The sequence below is a fragment of the Brassica napus genome, chromosome A5, assembly GCF_020379485.1.
Source record: "Brassica napus cultivar Da-Ae chromosome A5, Da-Ae, whole genome shotgun sequence".
Classification (NCBI taxonomy): Eukaryota; Viridiplantae; Streptophyta; class Magnoliopsida; order Brassicales; family Brassicaceae; genus Brassica; species Brassica napus.
In genome coordinates this window covers 10774631-10793925 of record NC_063438.1, presented here as the reverse complement: position 1 = coordinate 10793925, position 19295 = coordinate 10774631, and the positions used below count along the sequence as shown (strand labels likewise).

At 35.9% G+C, this 19295-nt stretch overlaps 1 protein-coding gene and 1 pseudogene across 1 annotated transcript; both read left to right on the top strand.

The window, feature by feature from the left end:
- Positions 1-93: 93 nt before the first annotated feature.
- Positions 94-7015, top strand: LOC125609644 (annotated as a pseudogene).
- A 2712-nt stretch (positions 7016-9727) lies between these two features.
- On the top strand, positions 9728-10126 carry LOC106377864 (uncharacterized protein At3g43530-like). Its single transcript, XM_013818090.2, has one exon. It carries the CDS (start codon positions 9728-9730, stop codon positions 10124-10126), a length of 399 nt encoding a protein of 132 aa, XP_013673544.2.
- The last annotated feature ends 9169 nt before the right edge of the window (positions 10127-19295 follow it).

Sequence of the window (19295 nt, the reverse complement as noted above, 5' to 3'; positions counted from 1 at the left end):
AAAATACCATCATTAAACTCTGCGATCACATAATAAGTTGAAAAAAAAAACATAGAAAAAGGTCGGATGACTTCCAATTAAAAAAATAAAAAAATCAAAGAAAACAGTTTTACTCTGCACAGAAAAAGTTGCCATCTTTCGTCTTCATCCTGTTCTTCTTCCTTTTTCTCGATCATCTTCTCCAATTCTCTGATTTATTTCTCTCTCCAATTTTCTCAGTAACCATTGTTACTGCCAAAACCCATACATAACATAACCCCCAAGTGTTGTCTAATGAATCTCTCCAAAGTTGACTTTTAGTTTCCTCTCTATTCATCGTTTACTGAGTCTACCACGGAGATATTTGCGTGTGTATATTCAAGATTTTGGAGAAACCAAAATTCTTGTGAATAATCAAGTCTCTCTCTCTCTTAACATTAAAGTGTTTGTTGATACAATCTTTGAAAAAGGTATTTGTATCAGCTAGCCTAGATCCAAATCAATTTCACAACTTTCAAGTCTTTATTCGTCTTGATATTTTCTTATTTATGGTGTATAGAAGCCGTCTTCTGCTCAAGAACGTCTTTACTTGTTTTGTTTATTTTTTAACCATAATATAGAAATTAGATTCTGTCTAAATTGGTTTTGTGTTAGATCATCTGATCATAAAGTCTAATTGTCTTGAAGCCAAGTAAGCTGTATATAGAATAAGCCTTAGATCTTTGGTGAATCCGTTGGTCCCAAACGATGGTTCCGCTTTCTTGTTCTCTTATATAAACTTGTGTCTGTGTCTTATTTGTAAGGAAACCAGAAGGGTCTTGTCTTTTGAACTGAACAGCTCTCTTTATCTATCCCTTACAGAAAAATGTCTGAGAAGAAGGCTAAGCCATTTGTTCAGTCACTTAAATCCATGCCGGCCGACTATAGATTTCTTGGTTCATCACCCCTTGAAGACTCCTCCTCCTCTGGCTCAAGTGTTCCTGTGTCTATCCCACGAAATGGTCACTTAAAGAATGGAGCTGTTGGGGGAGTGGACAGTGGTAGTGAGGATTCACCCTATGGCCTGCAAAGCATTTCAAATGGAGACGAATCTTCACTTGTTGATGAAGATCCTATTGTGCCATTGCCTGAGAGTAATGATCGCAGGTGGAGTGACACTAGCGTATATGCTCGGAAAAAGGTATGCTTAAAGGTTTTGTCTTTTTCTTTTTTTGGAACTAACATTCCTTTTCTTAGGCACTGCAATTTTGGGTCCAACTTCCAAACGGTAACTGGGAGCTGGGGAAGGTGTTGTCAACTTCAGGGGACGAGTCTGTTATTAAACTGCCTGAGGGCAATGTAAGTTACATTTTGTTTTTCATTTCCTCAAGGAGATTGTTGATTATTAAGCGTAATCTGTTACTGCAACTTGGTTTAACAGGTTTTAAAGGTCATATCAGAGACTCTAGTACCTGCAAATCCTGACATTCTTGATGGAGTGGACGATCTCATGCAACTAAGTTACTTAAATGAGCCATCAGTGTTGTATAACCTTGAGTATCGGTACAACCAAGACATGATATATGTAAGCCTTTTTTTTTTTTGTATAATATTGACAGTATAGTCCAATGTTTCAGCCTTTATCATTGATTTTCTGAATTTTCTTTGAGGTGCTAGACAAAAGCTGGGCCTGTTCTAGTGGCTGTAAATCCCTTCAAGGAGGTTCCTTTGTATGGAGATCGCAACATTGAAGCATACAGGAAGAGGTCAAACCAGAGCCCTCATGTCTATGCTATTGCAGATACAGCAATCCGTGAAATGATACGAGGTGGGATCATGTTTCTTAATTTGTCAAAGTGTTCAATGTATTGCACTCTATGTTTTCATTCTCATCTTTTTCGGTTTCCTTTCCAGATGAAGTTAACCAATCTATCATTATCAGGTAATCTCCTCCTTTAAAGTTACCTTTTACAAATTAAGTAAATATAAGCGCACTTATGGAGCTTACAAGTGTGTCTATATTCACTCGTTGAGCATTCTTCCCGCCAATATTTTTGCCTCTATAGAATTTATCTAGTGCTTTAAATCTTTGTGCATTTTGAAATGTTTTCTTAACACATGATATCTTTTTATATAGTGGAGAGAGTGGAGCAGGGAAAACTGAGACAGCGAAAATAGCAATGCAATACTTAGCTTCTCTTGGAGGTGGAAGTGGGATCGAGAATGAGATACTAAAGACCAATCCCATCTTGGAAGCCTTTGGAAATGCAAAAACATTGAGAAACGATAACTCTAGTCGTTTTGTAAGCCCCCAGTCTCCATTAGGCCTTATGCATGATCTTATTTTTACAATGTGAAAGTTTTGTTTGTTTCATAATATTTCTTTGGTGTTAAAATTGACAGGGGAAGCTGATAGAGATTCATTTTAGTGAAACAAGGAAGATTTCCGGTGCTAAAATTCAAACATGTAAGCATAAGTCTTTTTAGTTGCTGCTGCTCCACAATTCTTTGTTATTCTTTCCTTTACAACACCTGACTTGGCCTTTTGCTGTTTCTTCAAATTTTGCAGTTTTACTAGAAAAGGTAAGTTTCTCTATATGATTTTTGACGCTTACACGGTTTGAGATAACCTTTGTATGATTTTTTATTTTATTTTTCTGACACATTTTAATAGTCTAGAGTGGTTCAATGTGCGGAAGGAGAGAGGTCATATCACATATTTTATCAGCTTTGTGCTGGAGCTTCACCTGCGCTTAGAGGTATGATTTTAAAATCTGAATCCCATAAAGAGCTTATAACAGTTCTCTTTAGAAAATATTTTCTGCCTTTTAATGTAAATTATTTGTTACCTGTTAATATGTTCATCATGTATTAATAGAGATGTAGTTGCTGACTAACTGGTGTAACAATATTTTATATCTGACCTTTTTATTCCACTCATTGTAAAATCAGAGAAGCTAAATTTGACAAGCGCAAAAGAGTATAATTATTTGAGACAGAGCAATTGCTATTCAATTAAAGGAGTTGATGACGCTGAACGTTTTCAAGCTGTTCAAGTAAATCTCTTCTTCTTTTTTTCCTCCGCATATTTAAATCATTTAATTCGTCCTTTTGATTGAAAAACTTTTTGCTGTTGCAGGAAGCTTTAGATATTGTGCACGTTAGTAAAGACGACCAAGAAAGTGTATTTGCAATGCTTGCAGCAGTATTATGGCTGGGGAATGTCTCATTCTCCATTATTGACAATGAAAACCACGCTGAACCTGAATCAGACGAAAGTAATGCTCTATAGCTCTTGTTTCATTCGGTTGGAGACGGGTTTTGTTTATTTCAAATTTTACTGCTTAATATTTGTGGATGCACAAGCAAGGCTAACTTAAGTGCTGTTTCTTTTTTTTTCCAGGTTTATCAACTGTTGCTAGATTGATTGGGTGCAACATCAATGACCTTAAGCTAGCTCTATCAAAGCGTAATATAAAAGTTAGAAATGAAACTTTTGTACAGAAGCTAACCCTTTCGCAGGTTGGCATCTAACTTTTTGTGCATAACTGTATTCTGAGTAGGGTTGGTTTTCCACTCTGTAATCATGACCTATGCCTATTATTTATTTGGCTTCAAGCCTTGCAGTACACGACTATTCCTTCATCAAAATAATGGCTTGTTTTTTGTTTATTTCTTTCTTGTTTTATCTCATCAGGCCATTGATGCAAGAGATGCTTTAGCAAAGTCAATCTATGCCAGCCTATTCGACTGGCTGGTTGAACAGATAAACAAATCTCTTGCCGTAGGAAAGAGGAGAACTGGCAGATCCATCAGCATTCTTGATATCTATGGCTTTGAATCATTCAATGTATGCTTCTTTTTAGTCTCTCTTTTCTTTTTTTCCTGCATGAACTTAGAGAAGCTATCTGTAGATTAGATATTTGGTTTGCTGAATAACATCTTCACATGTTGCAGAAGAATAGTTTTGAGCAGTTCTGCATAAATTATGCGAATGAGAGATTGCAGCAACACTTTAATCGCCATCTATTCAAGCTAGAGCAGGAGGTAATGTTACCCTTTTCTGCTATGGGTCCTTGTAGTATATCTAAGCTGAGCATTCACGTGACAGACAATCTATTGAGTTCGAAGGGCTTAATATGTCTTTCTGCTCTTACAGGAATATATCAAAGATGGGATTGACTGGACAAGGGTTGATTTTGAGGACAACCAAACCTGTCTCAGGCTCTTTGAAAAGGTAATACGATAACTAGTCTACTCTACAGCCAGTTACCATCAATTGCTACTCAGCTGTGAGTTTCGATCATCAAGCTGCATAGCAGTCGTTGAGATATATTGTGTTGGAACATGTTTATTGTTTATTCCAAAGCATGTCTTCTAAGTTTCTATGACACATAAGTATCACATGTGTGCAGAAACCATTAGGTCTGCTCTCTCTTCTTGATGAGGAATCCACATTTCCGAATGGCACAGATTTGACACTTGCCAACAAGCTTAAGGAACACCTAAGTGATAATTCCTGTTTTAGAGGAGATCGAGGGAAGACTTTCACGGTTGCTCATTATGCTGGAGAGGTAATATCTTTAGAAAACTCAGTGGCACCATTTTACAAGACATGCCACAACATAATTGGGTCTGTGGGTTGCAATGACAAATGAATCCTTCACAAGACCAACCTTTACTTGTTTTTTTCTAACTCAGGTTACATATGAGACAACTGGATTTCTAGAGAAGAACCGGGATTTGCTGCATTCGGATTCTATTAAGCTTTTGTCGTCTTGCTCTCGCGACCTTCCCCAAGCGTTTGCTTCTAGTATGCTCGTCCATTCTGAAAAACCTGTTGTTGGTTCTTTACACAAAGCAGGTGGAGCTGATTCCCAGCGACTGAGTGTAGCAACTAAATTTAAGGTAGGGCATTTTTTCCTTAAACACAGCTTGCTTCTATTTCTGCTCTTACATGTTCTAAGCTTGTTTAGGTTTTTTCTTATCCAAAGTGCTTGTACTTACTTTAAAAGGAAACATCTCATCATCCTATAATATTTGATATTGCTGACCATGCTTCATGCTTGCATACTTTTTTCAGGGTCAACTTTTCGAATTGATGCAGCGTTTAGGGAAGACTACCCCACATTTCATTCGCTGCATAAAGCCAAACAGTGTTCAGTCTCCGGGGTTGTATGAGCAAGAGCTTGTCTTACAGCAGCTACGATGCTGTGGGGTCCTAGAGGTAGTTCGAATTTCTCGGTCTGGGTTTCCCACGAGAATGTCTCATCAAAAGTTTGCCCTAAGGTAACAACTCCATCAGTATTCAGTTGCAGCACTTTCATTAGTTTTGCAAGTAATCATTCATGTTACTTTTCTTGTTATCATACTTTAGGTATGGATTCCTTCTGCTGGAGAGCATTGCAGCAAAAGATCCACTTAGTGTTTCGGTTGCCATTCTTCATCAGTTCAACATCTTGCCAGAGATGTATCAAGTCGGCTACACAAAACTGTTTTTCAGAACAGGCCAGGTACTATAGCTAGTCGCTTGATCTCCTGCCAAAAAATTATAGACTCTTGCTTCAATGTATTCGCTTCACCATTGGCAGATTGGGGTTCTTGAAGATACAAGGAACCGCACCCTTCATGGGATTTTACGTCTCCAAAGCTGTTTTAGAGGGCACCAAGCACGAAGTCGTCTAAGAGAGTATAAAAGAGGAATTACTTATCTTCAATCATGTATTTCTCCTTCTCTCATCACTATAAAGTGGAGACATTTTCAGCTTAACTTGAGCTAAGGCCTCTTCATACATCCTTTTGTTTCAGTTGTTCGTGGAGAAAAGATAAGAAAGGAATACACAGAGTTACTGCGGAGGCATAGGGCTTGTTCTGCTATACAAAGCCATGTTAAGAGAAGTATTGCTAAGAGACGGTATAAAGCCAAGGTTGATGCATCTCTTGTAATACAGTCAGGTAAATAGGGTTTGATTAATTAAAGCAAATCTTGAAATGCCATAACTAACTGAAACCTTTATTTTCTTGCAGCAATTCGTGGCGAGCTGGTTAGAAGATGCGGTGGGGATATTAAATATGGAGGCACCAAGGTCCTAACATAGTTATCATTATTTGCTTGCATCCGACTTAAAAGGATATGAATGAACAATTGCTTGACTCTTGAACCGGTTTCTTATTACGCAGAGAAATGAGTCAGGGGAGGTGCTAGTGCAGGCATCAGTACTTTCCGAACTTCAGCGCAGGGTTCTGAGAACCGAAGCTGCTCTTCGTGAGAAAGAAGAGGAGAACGATATTCTCAGACAAAGACTCCAGCAGTACGACAACAGGTGGTCTGAATACGAAATGAAGATGAAATCCATGGAAGAAATTTGGCAAAAGCAGATGAGATCATTGCAATCCAGTCTTTCCATTGCAAAGAGAAGCCTAGATGTCGAGGGTTCACCCAGATACTCGGATGCATCTGTGAACGCTAGCGATGCAAGTGATTTCTCTGTGAGTGGTGATTTCAGGACCCCTGGGAGAAGTGGAAGTGTTGGTTTAAGCGTGATAAGCCGGTTAGCAGAAGAATTCGGACAAAGAGCTCAGGTGTTTGGAGATGACACAAAGTTCTTGATGGAAGTGAAATCTGGTAAGGTGGAAGCAAACTTGAGTCCGGAAAGGGAGCTGAGGAGGGAGACTAAGGGAAACGAAAACGATACTTAGCAGACTTGGGAATGAAGAAACTGGTGGTTCACCCTTAGTGGAAAGGGTGAAGACGAAGTGGTGGGGGAGGTTAAGGAGTACCAGGTTTTAATGGTATGTTCCTTTCTTGAGACGCACGTCTCTTTCTTTTTTTTTCTTCTTATTTGATGTTATTTGAGGTTTTGGTTTTGTTGCTGCGAGAGGTGAGAAGGCTCATGGGACTAAAATGAGTCCAAATCTACTGGCAAATTCAGTAAATATTTTTTATACATTAAACTTGTATTGATAATATCCATTTGTCCCAAGACTATGTGGACTGACCAGTGTTGTGGAAACATATAAAGCATCAATAAAATATGTTTGCGAGAAGCATCAAATACATTGAGAGAATAATATATCACTGATCTGCTCAACAGTTTAAAAACCTGGTAGAGTTGATATTGAGAAATCTTAAGTTGGATATTTCCAGCAACTTCGTGACATAAAAGAATATTTCCATGAACTCTTTACATAAAATGTTAGAATTGTTAGAATAGAATGCTACTTCACAATGAACCAGGATACTGTATTGGGATTATTGTATTGTATTAGATTATTATTCTACATCTGGTCAAATTAGTGAATAGTGAGTTTAGTTCTTCGCCTGGTCTCGTTTGCTTATATGAAGATTGTCGTGATCTGTTCCGGACGGTGCTTTTCATAATCCACTGCATGGCATGGTTAGAGCAGTGGTGGACGAACTTCATGCAGCTTTTCACTGTTGGGGCTCTGGTTATCTTTCACTGGATCAAATGCTCAAATGCCTCCCAAAATATCAGAACAGTCTCAGTTACAATTTTCACTTTATTTCCACTCTTTTTTATAAAAAAAGGTGATCTCTCCCTTCAAACCAACTATATTAATTCTGGATCATATTTCTATTCAAAGTTAAACTAAAACTAGATTTTTTATCCACGTGACTGCATATTTTTTCATTTTCATATGAGCCAACATTTTCTTTATAATATAAATTATAAAATATGTCGACTAATGTTTGATGGTTTATACTGTGTTTGTGTTGTTCAAACCAATTAGAAATAAAAGTCTTTTGTATGATGCATGAATTTTAACTCTAAACGTATTATTTTAGGGTCATCTATTAATCGTTGGATTTACAGAAACATAACAATAACACAAAATAGTAAGAGCACCATTAGTGTTTGAGCCCGGCCCGGCCCGAAAATATTTTGGACCTAGAATTCAAAACCCGGCCAGGTCTTTGTAGGCTATAGGGTTTTTCGGGCGTTTTGGGCTTTTCGAAAAATAATTTGTCATTGTCACTTCCATCGTTTAATACATTGTCACTTCCAACGTTTTAATACATGTGTATTTTCATTTAAAAAACAGTTTCATTTTTTGTTTTAAAACATAAAATGAGTTAAAACTTTTCTTCTTTATCAAAATTTTTTTACTTTTTCGTATGCTTTTAAAAACATATTATAAACAAACCAAACTTAATAAGGTTTAAATAATTAAATATAAATTAAAACTAAACATATAAGAGAACAAAATTTATGACAAACGTGGTCGAACATTTTATATTTTGTATTTTGAAATTAAAAAAATACATGTTGTACATAAAAGAAAAATGTACATTTGCAAAATTTAAAATGTGACACTTGAAATGATCAAATAATAAAGTGCATTAACAAATTTTATATTTGCTTTATTAGAGTTTGGATAAAAATATAAAAATAATATGTCAATACTAATAATGGTTTTAATTGCAAGAACGATAATATTTAAAGTAAAGTATAAAATTTTGGGTTTTCGGGCCGGCCCTAACCCAAACAAGCTTAGGCCCAAAATACCCGAAACTCAAATAGATTTAGCCTAAAAACCCCAAATTTTTTAGGCTTATAAAACTAAGCCCAAGTCCGGTAATTTCTACGGCTGGGCGAACTCGAACTGCAGGCTTCGACCCTAATTGACATGCCTAATGTTCGTTACCTCGACAAGAGCATCTAGCAAATAAAATATTAATAGTTGGAATATAAATCAATTAAACATTAAATTTTAAATAAGAAAAGTAAATTAAACCAGTAATAAGAAACACATGGAAGGGAAGAGTCACGTCTTTAACAGAGAAGAATCAAACTCTGGCAGGCTCTCCGACGATAGAAAAAAATTCCCATACGCTATTCTTCATTTTTTCTATTTAATTTTTATTATTTAATTACTAGAAAATAATAAAATACCATAATACCAGGATACAATTCAAAAAAATTATAATCTACCCATGCGGACTATAAAACCTGGTATCACCCACCCGTTAAACCCGAAATTATTCCTCATTAAATCGACTACGTACATTCAAAAATTCGGACACGTTCATTAAAATGAGTCTTTTTCAAATCCACATTCAGATCATTTTGTCCAACCGTTGCCGACGGAACAAACAAGAATGAAGCAATCAATTTCAAAGATGGCTCCACCGAACAAAACTGAGGGTCAGAGAACCCGTTCAAAGAAGACATCCGTCTGTCCAAGGGTTGCAGAGGATCCAAAGTTTGGATCCAACTCGAAGAAGAAGAAGAAGAAGAAGAAGAAGAAGAAGAAGAAGAAGAAGAAGAAGAAGAAGAAGAAGAAGAAGAAGAAGAAGAAGAAGAAGAAGAAGAAGAAGAAGAAGAAGAAGAAGAAGAAGAAGAAGAAGAAGAAGAAGAAGGTGAACTGGTAAAAGTGTGTAGAACTCAGTAATAGTTATAGTGTTCCTGTTTGTATAACTTGGTAGAACGCAGTGAAACGGAGAATGCTGAAATGTATAACTTGGTAAGAAAGTGAGTAAAACTTAGACTGTTTGATTATATAACTTTGAACAACTTAGTAGTAAAACGAATTTGTTTTAAATTTAATTTAGTTGATCCGCTTTTGGTATTGATAGCAGTATTTGGAGGACATAACTGAAGTTGTTCAAAGTATTTGGAGGACATAACTGAAGTTGTGCAACCAGTACTTTCCTTCAACTAAGTATGGGAAAGTAATACATATTTCATCAAAGTGTTATATCGCAGAGACGATAGACTTTCTAGCGTAGAAGCTGACCGAGACAGAGATGGACTGGTTCTACAACCACCCACAGTTAAAACATATATTTCATTTGAAAAACCCAAAACACAAGTGGACGGGAATCTGGATGCTCGTTCTTCATACAACTAAAACAAAGAATGATAAGGAGTTATGGTTCATTGTCAATGGCGTTCCTATCCGATACTCCCTCAGAGAAATGACACTCATCTCGGGACTACACTGCTATGCTTATCCCAACAACTATGATAGGATGGGTGGTTCAAGCTTCATTGAGAAGCATTTTGAATCATGGAAGAAGATTAAATACGAGACTGTGGAGAAGAAGCTGAAGGCAATGAAAGGGCGTTTCTCTGGGGAGCGTCTGAAGAAGGATGTCTTGTATTTCTTATACACTGTCATCCTAGGACCCAAAAAGACTGGATAAGATGCACCATCTATTGACCGTTTCTACGAGTTGTCAATAATTTTTTTTTATGCAGAACTTTCCCATAAGGACGTTTTGCATTTGATAAGAACTTGGATGATGTGTCTTGGTTATTGCGGAAGGCCAAAGGGGTTGGGAAATGCAATGGATAGTTTCTAGTTTATGTATTCCTTTGTTGATAAACCCTGAATATTTACTCATAATTTCAAATTTGAAAATTATATACAAACCCTGATTGCCCACGAATGTGCAAGATGCAGTACAAAAACGTTGGTGGAACCAAGGCTTGCACTATCAAAGAAATTAATGCGAGACTTGGCAGACTAAGAATTTTGAGAGTATCTTGGAACCTACGTCCATTGAAAGAAATTTTTTGCGAAGAATCATGGGAGAGGAGAGCAATTGGAATGTGAACTACGATAATGATGCGGTTGTTGATCGTTGGACCAGGAATATACTTAAAGGGAAGCAGAAAATCTTCTTTGAAGAAATGTAAAAGAACGATTACGCTACCTGTATAACTCAGGTTGAAGCTCTCCATGCTCCTGCTCGTAAGAAGAAAAAGAAGACTCCAGTTGAGACTGCCTCGATTGAGACTCTGGAGTATCTGATTTAAATGAGATTGAATCTCGCTTGAGAAAGGAGACTCAAGAGAGTTTTAATGAACAAAAAAGTTTTGTCTTAACTGGAATGAACGTTATGAATCAAAAGGTTGATTCTCTACGTGACTGGCCGAATTAAAATCTCTAAGTGAGGCTGTTGAAGAGGTTGTTGGAGAGCCTTCTGGAGAGCCTTTTGGTGAGCAGCCTGATGGAGAGGCTGACGGACAGCCTGGCACAGAGGCTGTTGGACACCCTGATGGATAGACAGGTGGTAAGACTGATGCACTCTCTGTTTAAGAAATTTCTGGTGCCGCGGTGAAGCAAGGTAGTAATGAACCAAGTGAGAAAGAAATGGAGGGTGGTGAAACTTTGTCGGCCTTTGTCAAGAGGGTATGTGTATCTGATGGACAAAGAGGAAGCTTGTCCGTCCAAAAGGCCTAGATTAAAGCAAGAGCCGCAAAGGATAGGAATCAGAAGACTGAGAAGAAGGAGAAGCAGAAGAACGACAAGGCGAAGAAGGAGAAGAAGACCAAGAAACATAAGCAAGGGAATCACAAGTAGGCTAAACTCTTTTCCTAAACTTTGAATGGAAAATTAGCTTTTGTAAAATTTGATGTTTGGATGAGAAAACTTTATCATTTATCGCAATGTTAGACTAAGTTCCAATTTTACATTTTCGATTGCAAAAATTGAGAATTTTTTTCCAAATTTTACGTTTTCATTTGCAAAAGATAGGAATTTTTTTGCAAGTTTTACGTTTTCGCTTGCAAAAGATGGGAAAAGTTTCCCAAGTTTTACATTTTTGTTTGCAAAAGAGGGGAAAAGTTTCCCAAATTTTACATTTTCCTTTGCAAAAGTTAACCAACTTTTACTTTATTTTTTGGAAAACTTAGGAGGGGTTGTCCAACTTTTACATTTTTGTATCATTGTAGCAGCATAGTTCCGATATGAAAGCAAACAGAAAAACAAAGACTTGTTCAGATAAGTTTCGAGTTGGCCGACTTTCCAGTTTCGAGTTAGATAAAACTTAGGATAAAAGTTTCACAAACTTAAATTTAACAAATAATTTAACCGTTGGCTGATTTCTTGATCTCTGCAAGTTCTAAGATAATTTGTGCAATCTTAGATTCCAACTTCGTGCGGTTGATCGCCTCGTCACGAGCGTCATTCTTCAACATAGTCAACTCATGTTCGATTGCTTGAAGACAACAAATGCGAAAGTGCAAACCATCATCCTGTACGGTCAACAGAACTTGCAAATTGAAGACAACCAATTCTAGATCTTGAAGAAAACATTTTCATTTCGTGCAATCGATTCTAACCTCACACTTTTTTCATATATAGTAATGCCTTCCCTGCTCACCAGTCTCCACTCCGATAGGTTGGCCACAAGCACACTTTGTTGGAATGCCATAGTTTGCATCCACTACGGCATAGAGCCAGTCACACTCTCTTTTCTCTGCCTTCATCAAGCTGTAGTAAGGATCTAACATTTTAGATTCAGATTTGAGAGAGAGCGAAATAAAAGGAGAAAAGATGGATGTGTGAGAGAGAGAAGTTGAGGGCTTTGTTGACCTCCACCACCTTCTTCTAGCTCTTGCTCTTGTTCCCTAAGTGCAACTATGTAGTCGTATGTACTGACTCCCTGTTAAGAGAAATGCATTTAGCTAAAGAATTGGCATGTACTGGAGCATTGGAAACAACCTTTTTGATGAAAAGAATGTGGAAGAAGAAAAGGTGAGCAACATGTAGTGTTTCCAGCATTGCTAGTAGAGTGCAAACAGCCTACAAGAGAAAAGAACAGTCACATCTTGCATTCAAGAGACAATAAAGGGAAGATCAATTGTAAAAGAACATTAACTTACAACGACTATGACAAATGGAACTAGCGAGAAGCTGCTTCCCAACTTTAAGGCAATGTTTGCGTTGAACTGGTTCCTTCGGAGTAGACATAGTACTAACACAATTGGGACAAAAAATTTTGTGCTAGAGGTTATAACAAGTTTGCAGTTTTACAAATATCATAAAAGTTTCACTTTTATTTTTTCACACTTTTCTTAGTTTTAATGGACTCAAGGGAGTTATATTATGGTTTACCACTTACATGTAGTTTGCTATGATCATTTCAACTAAACATGTAAATACATAAATAATTTCATGAAATATATAAGATTGATCATTTCATAAGGGCAATACAAAGAAAGAAGCCACAAAAGTATACATACTGTAATGAAAACCTAGCTATTTGATGAATATTGAGAAATGGTAAATGGTAAAGAAATATTATTTTTTCTAATTTAATTTTGTTCAATTCCATAACTAAATTAGAAAAGTTCTAATTTAATTTTGTTCAATGCCATAAAATTTGCAACAACTTACTAAGTTTCACTATCTTTTACTTTCTTTGTTTTACAAACTACAAAACTAGTTTTACCATGTCTTTACAAGTATTATTCAAAGTTTGGCTAACATAAAACAACATAACTAGTTTTACCCTTGTGTTTTTTGTGAGCCTTGTGTTCCTTGTGATCCTTGTCGGATTCCTACTGAGCCTTGTGTTCCTTCCGAAGCATATAAATATGATTCCAACGTTTCCCTATTCCGCACTATCTTGTTCTTCTTCCAACGTTCCCCAACTGATGGATAACTTTTTTCATTAAATCCTCCCTGCCGTTTTGTGTATTGCGGAGGCAAGGCATACAACTTTTTAGTTTCTTCTGGAACAATCTATTCTGAACTTGATATATAGTCCTCCTATAAGCCATTCCCCATACATTCGTCAAGTAACAAGGCGAGCAGAAAGCAAACAAATCACGCATGTCATATGGACAACCATCCTGCTTGAAACACTTATTCGATGCGGCTACTGCATGTACACATGGGTATTTATCAATATCAAAATATTTGCAGCTGCAAGTTTCACATCTCAAGTCCACAAAATAATTCTTGTTGTCATCTTCTGTGACACCATATACAAGATCAAAAGAATTCAACTCAGCCACCTCAAGGGTATAGAAGCAATTTCCTTCATTTGCTTGTTGAACCACTCAACTATTTTTTGAAGAATTGCATGAAGCATATGCAGTGAATCGTACCCACATGCCTTATTAAAAACCTCATTCTGAGACTACACAATGTTAGAGGTGTCTATGTTGTACTTTTTTGTCGGAAATTTACATTTCACCCATTTGAACATTTCACACGATTTATCAAAATACCTACTACGTGTTGGATACTTCTCCATGAAATCTGCATATCTTCTTTCAAACTCAGCCTCAAAATAAATCGTTACAATCTGTCAAAATTGTGATGCAACCTCATCCCTATGATGTTTACACTTAGTTTCACATTGTGTGACAGATGAAAGACACAATACCCATGTTGAGGCATCGGGAACAATTTAGCTATTGCCTTGATGAGACTTGCATTTATGTCTGTAACAAACACCAATCCACTACTATCCGATATAACGGTTTCAACATTGTGAAAAATCTATTCCAACTTTATTTTTCTCGCCATCAGCAACATTAATAGCTAAAGGATAGTGGTGATGGTTAGGATCCTGCGCAGTGGCAATGATTAGTATACCGCCTTCCATAATTTTCAAAAAAATTTCATCCACAGTTATGACTTTTCTCATATACTCAAACCCTTCCATGCAAGGTCCGAAAGTAGCAAATATATACTTAAAACTTTTTTTCTCCATCCAATAACATACTTGTTTTTGAACCGGGGTTCATCTTCTCTAACATATAAAAATATGAAAACACATTCTCCTAACCTTCTTGTGGAGTACCACACAGATCATGAACTGCTCTATGCTTTCCTCTCAAAGCTGTAGGGCACTTCCACACAGAGGCGAATCCAAAGATTATTTTCAGTGGGGCACAATTGCTAGAATAGGTGTAAACTTACATATGATTATAGGTGTAGACATCAAATTTGTTATGAAATATACTAAATTTTAAAATTATTATGGGGGCAAGTGCACCCATAATCCTCTACCTAGGTTCGCCAGTGCTTCCACACCCAGTTTTCTTTTAACTAGAGTCATGAGAGTTCTAGGATCTGGGGTCTCCATATGTCCAGAAAAATTATTCTTAATAATAGCTGCAACCATTCGTGGGTTGCCTTTATTTTTTTTGCTGGAGCTGAATTTCCCTTGAGCATGCATGCATTTTTGTGTATCTTCTAATCGAAAACATTTCAGAGTTCCTAACCTTTGTAGCCCTAACATACCATTCACAACCGTCTTCTGCTCCTCAACATCTAACCACATACTAAGACGTATCAGAGTCCGAGACAACAATACCAAAGCAGTTTTTTATTGATGCTCTATCAATTAAATATTTCACAGCTTCTTAACTTAGAAATTCTAGACCCATCTCAATACCCATCCCATCTTCCCATTCCTCCATTGGTCAAACTTCTTCAACAACAACTGGAAGATCAACATATATAGCATGACTACACACAGGGCTACCCATTTTCTCCACATTCTCCACCTTCTCCACGTTCTCCATGTTCTCCACCTTCTCTACGTTCTCCAAATGCTGCACGTTTTCCCCACCAAAACCCACATCTTCTTCATTTCGAGTTACAACAGTTTTTATTGCCTCTTGCACCTCCACATGTTGTTCTTCACAAGAATTGCGTTCAACTTCGGGTACTCCACTTGAAAGCTCACTAAAATTCCTGCCAAATTAACTTGCTTTCTCAGTTCTAGAAAATTGCTCAGTTATGGGAACTTTTTTCCCTTACGTGATACCCTCTACATGCAGAATATTTCTTCTTTGGTCTTTATCCATTGATGTTAGATAAACAAACACATCTTCATCATCCAATATATATTATTGCCTCTTAGGTTTCATTACCACATGAATGTAATTCAAATTCAGCCTCTTCATGGATCTATGGCCATATTCCTGCATATCCTATCCACAAAGGCCGAGTAAGTGATCTCCTCCTTCGAAGATATCCTAAAAGATAATCATACAATCGACCGTCACTTGGAGTCATGATCATCTTCTGTCTTTGAATAGTATCCTTCGTAATCAAAGTGTATGTTCTTTGAATAAGAATTATCATCTCCTGTACAAATTAAAATGATAAACTTAAATTATACCTAGTTGTCCATTTTTAACTCATACGTTATACTAAGTTTTACATTTTCACCAATAAAGTTTTGCCAAGTTATACCATATTTTATATTTTTACAAAAAAGGTTATTCTAAATAATACAATTTTACCAATCAGGTTAGACAAAGTTATACAGTTTTACGGTTATAATTTACTTATTTCTACAAATTGTTTTATTATAATTGTCCAGAGTTACACTAAGTTTCACTAAGTTTCACTAAGTTTCACTAGTTCAACCCACACCAAAACATCTTCTATTCAACCAGTTTTGGTTGGATCCACTAGAAGTTGTTTCCAAATTCTCAATTATAAAATAATATGAAATAGAAGGAAGAAATAGAAACTGATTTCAACTCCAATTAAAAAACCCAATGTATGTCATCGATTACAACTGAGATTCATATGAATTTCAGCTACTAAACAATAACACAAGGAATATAAAAGTTTGAAGGTTACACTTATGATTCCTCGCCAGTGGCTTCAATGTGATTCTCATTTTAATTTGATTTCAAACAATTGATGTCGTGAGTCAGTCAGTATTTCCTGAATTTGAATTCCACATCTGTTCCCCATGTCCCCTTTTCTATTAGATTCGAATCCCCGAAGAGAGAAAGTCTAATTAGGAAGCGGACCCACATGTGACGAATTAGAATGATTGGTTGAATTGAATCAATTAAGTGGGAATGTTTTTGACTTTCACCATTCCCCTTGAGAGTATCACAATGCATGAAAAGTACGCTAGACTCATTAAGAGTATTGCATATCAATTTTTTTAGGAGCCTGCCAGAGTTTAGAAGAATCGTTTTTCCTTCCCTCTCTCACTTTTCCCAATATTCATTTTTTAATTCTGTAGAAACCATGCAAGGTACTTGCGATGCATGTGCTCTAATAGTCAAAACAAACCGTTTAACCAACTCTAGAAATCCTCCCCATTGCTCAGAATTGATTCCAAGAGTAGGTGATTTTGAATTGAATGACAGTCTCTGACAGCACCACTCTCAAATCCCATCGATTGGGTATTCATTATTAACTCCGACCTCTTCTTGTTCTTCTGAACAATAGTTTTAAGAGCTACATTGAAGCTTTTCTTATACGCGTATTTTCTCTCACTTACTACATCTATCTTTTGTAATGCTTTAGTTATCTTTATTTATCATTTTACTGTTGAGTGCATCTTCGGTTGTAACGGTCAAAGCCCAATGAACTTTTAATTTTAATATAAACATTTGCTGTTCAATAAAAAATTGAATGTCCATCTAGTTTTGAATGGCGTCGCATCTTTAAGTAAGTTGATGTCTTTAGGAGGAGCCATACAATTAAGGAAATGATAAGCTAGTATTTGTTCTATGAGTTATGTTATATAGCATACAAGACTATTTATAGTGTTTAGTTAATGGTTTAATTATTTTATTTCTTTAATAAAATTGTATATATTTAGGTAGTAGATCTCCAGGAATATACTGCAAATTTAATTTTAAATGAGAAATCTAAAATATTTTAGTAGTTACCAATTTTTTCTCAAAATTTTAAATTTGAGTATATATTAAGATTCAATTACATAAATTGCTTTAGTAACACCTGTTTTTGATCCTCTACTTTTATTTTAAACCGATTGTTTCAAATCTACTTGATAAATATTTCAAAATACATATACATACTATATATATATATATATGTTCCTATATATTAGAAATATATTTAGGTCTAAGTTCCACAAATATTATTCCCAGAAAAGCTAGATTATTTAGTCATATTGACTCTAAGTTTCTCTCACTCCACTGGTCTGATCTACGGTATTGGCTCTAACCAATTGTTTCAAATCTACTTGATAAATATTTTCAAAATATATATACATATATATTCCTATATATTAGAAATATATTTAGGTATAAGTTCCACAAATATTATTCCCAGAAAAGGTAGATTATTTAGTCATATTCACCCGCTGGTCTATTCTACGGTTGTATTATGAAACTGGATCTTCATTTGTCTACAGCTTCGAGAGACATGAGTAAAACTAGACCTAGGCATTTTGGGTATCGTGTAGTTCAGATAGTGGTTCAATTAGTATTTTAGCTAATTTCGATTCAGTTTGGTTTAAGTCCGGTTTAGTCAAAATATGATTTTCATATCCACAAAATACCCAAAAATAGTCAGATACCTTATTGTTGAGATATACTATTTTGGTTCGGGTAATAATTATCCAAAATACCCAAAGCATAAATAACCGAAAATTTTGGATTATTTTGGATAAAAATATCTTTGATATTTTTGGATAGTTTTGGATAATTCAGAAACTAATAAAAAGTCAAAGTCAAACTTTCTCTCATCCTGCTGGTCTTGTACTTCCTTTCTTCTTCCTTTGCTTTATGGAAACTCCACTTTTCAAGTCAAGACTTGCTTTCACAGCTACATTGTCTTTTTTGGTCTCATTTTCATTTTGGGAATAACAGAAAACTTATTAGAGATGAACAATTCTCAATTTCTCAAACGAACTATTTCCAATTTCGTTGGAGAGTTCTTCTTTTCTTATATTTTCTCTATTTTTCTTAAGTTAACCTTTATATATATATGTGCCTACGAACAAAGAGAAGTATACAAATATATTTCTTCGACATTCATAAGCTATCTTCAGTTCTTTTTGTAAAGATTCAACAATATGAACAAGATGATTCTCGAAGATCCACCAAACCCTGCTAAGATCATATCAAAAAAATTAACAAAGACTGATCTTGTACGCAATGTGAAGCTACCGAAAAAACAAACTGAATCCGTCCTCCCTATGATGACTGGTGGGACAACTGAGAATTTGCAAAACGGTAAGGAAGTGAAAGTTCTCGACTATATTGAAGGCAATGAATACACAGTTGTCCTGAGATGTACTGAGAATGGTAAATACCATTTTGGAGATGGTTGGAGTACCATGAAGCATTCATTAAAACTTCAAGAAGGCGAAACTCTGAGTCTCTACTGGGATTACAAAAACCAGCAATTCATTATTATTTAGACTAACAATGATTCATATTTTCTATTTTAAGCTGTTTCAATTATGTTTTGGATTTCATATTATCTAGTTAAGTGTTACTTTTCCTTGAGTTTTGAAATTCTAATATAGTTAGAATATTTTGGACTTGCAATAAAATATTTATATGTTTTTGTCGTCTCATTATTCCAAATAATCAAAACAAATACTCCGGTGAAAAAAATAACAGAAAAGCTATCAAAAATTAAAAGCCCAACCTGACAAGTTTTACTTTTGAACGTTTATACTTTTGTACCATATTATCTGTTTGAGAAGAGTTGAGTTTAAGAAGAGAAGATGAGGAATGATGAAGGCATTTGGTATGAAGTGTGTTTGGAAGAGTTTGGGAATGTACAGGCCGTACTGGCCGTACAGGTCTGGGTACCAAACCTCGACCAAACTCACC

Excerpts from the sequence above, each read along its gene's own strand:
- LOC106377864 (XM_013818090.2), top strand. The coding sequence starts at position 9,728 with ATGGACTGGTTCTACAACCACCCACAGTTAAAACATATATTTCATTTG.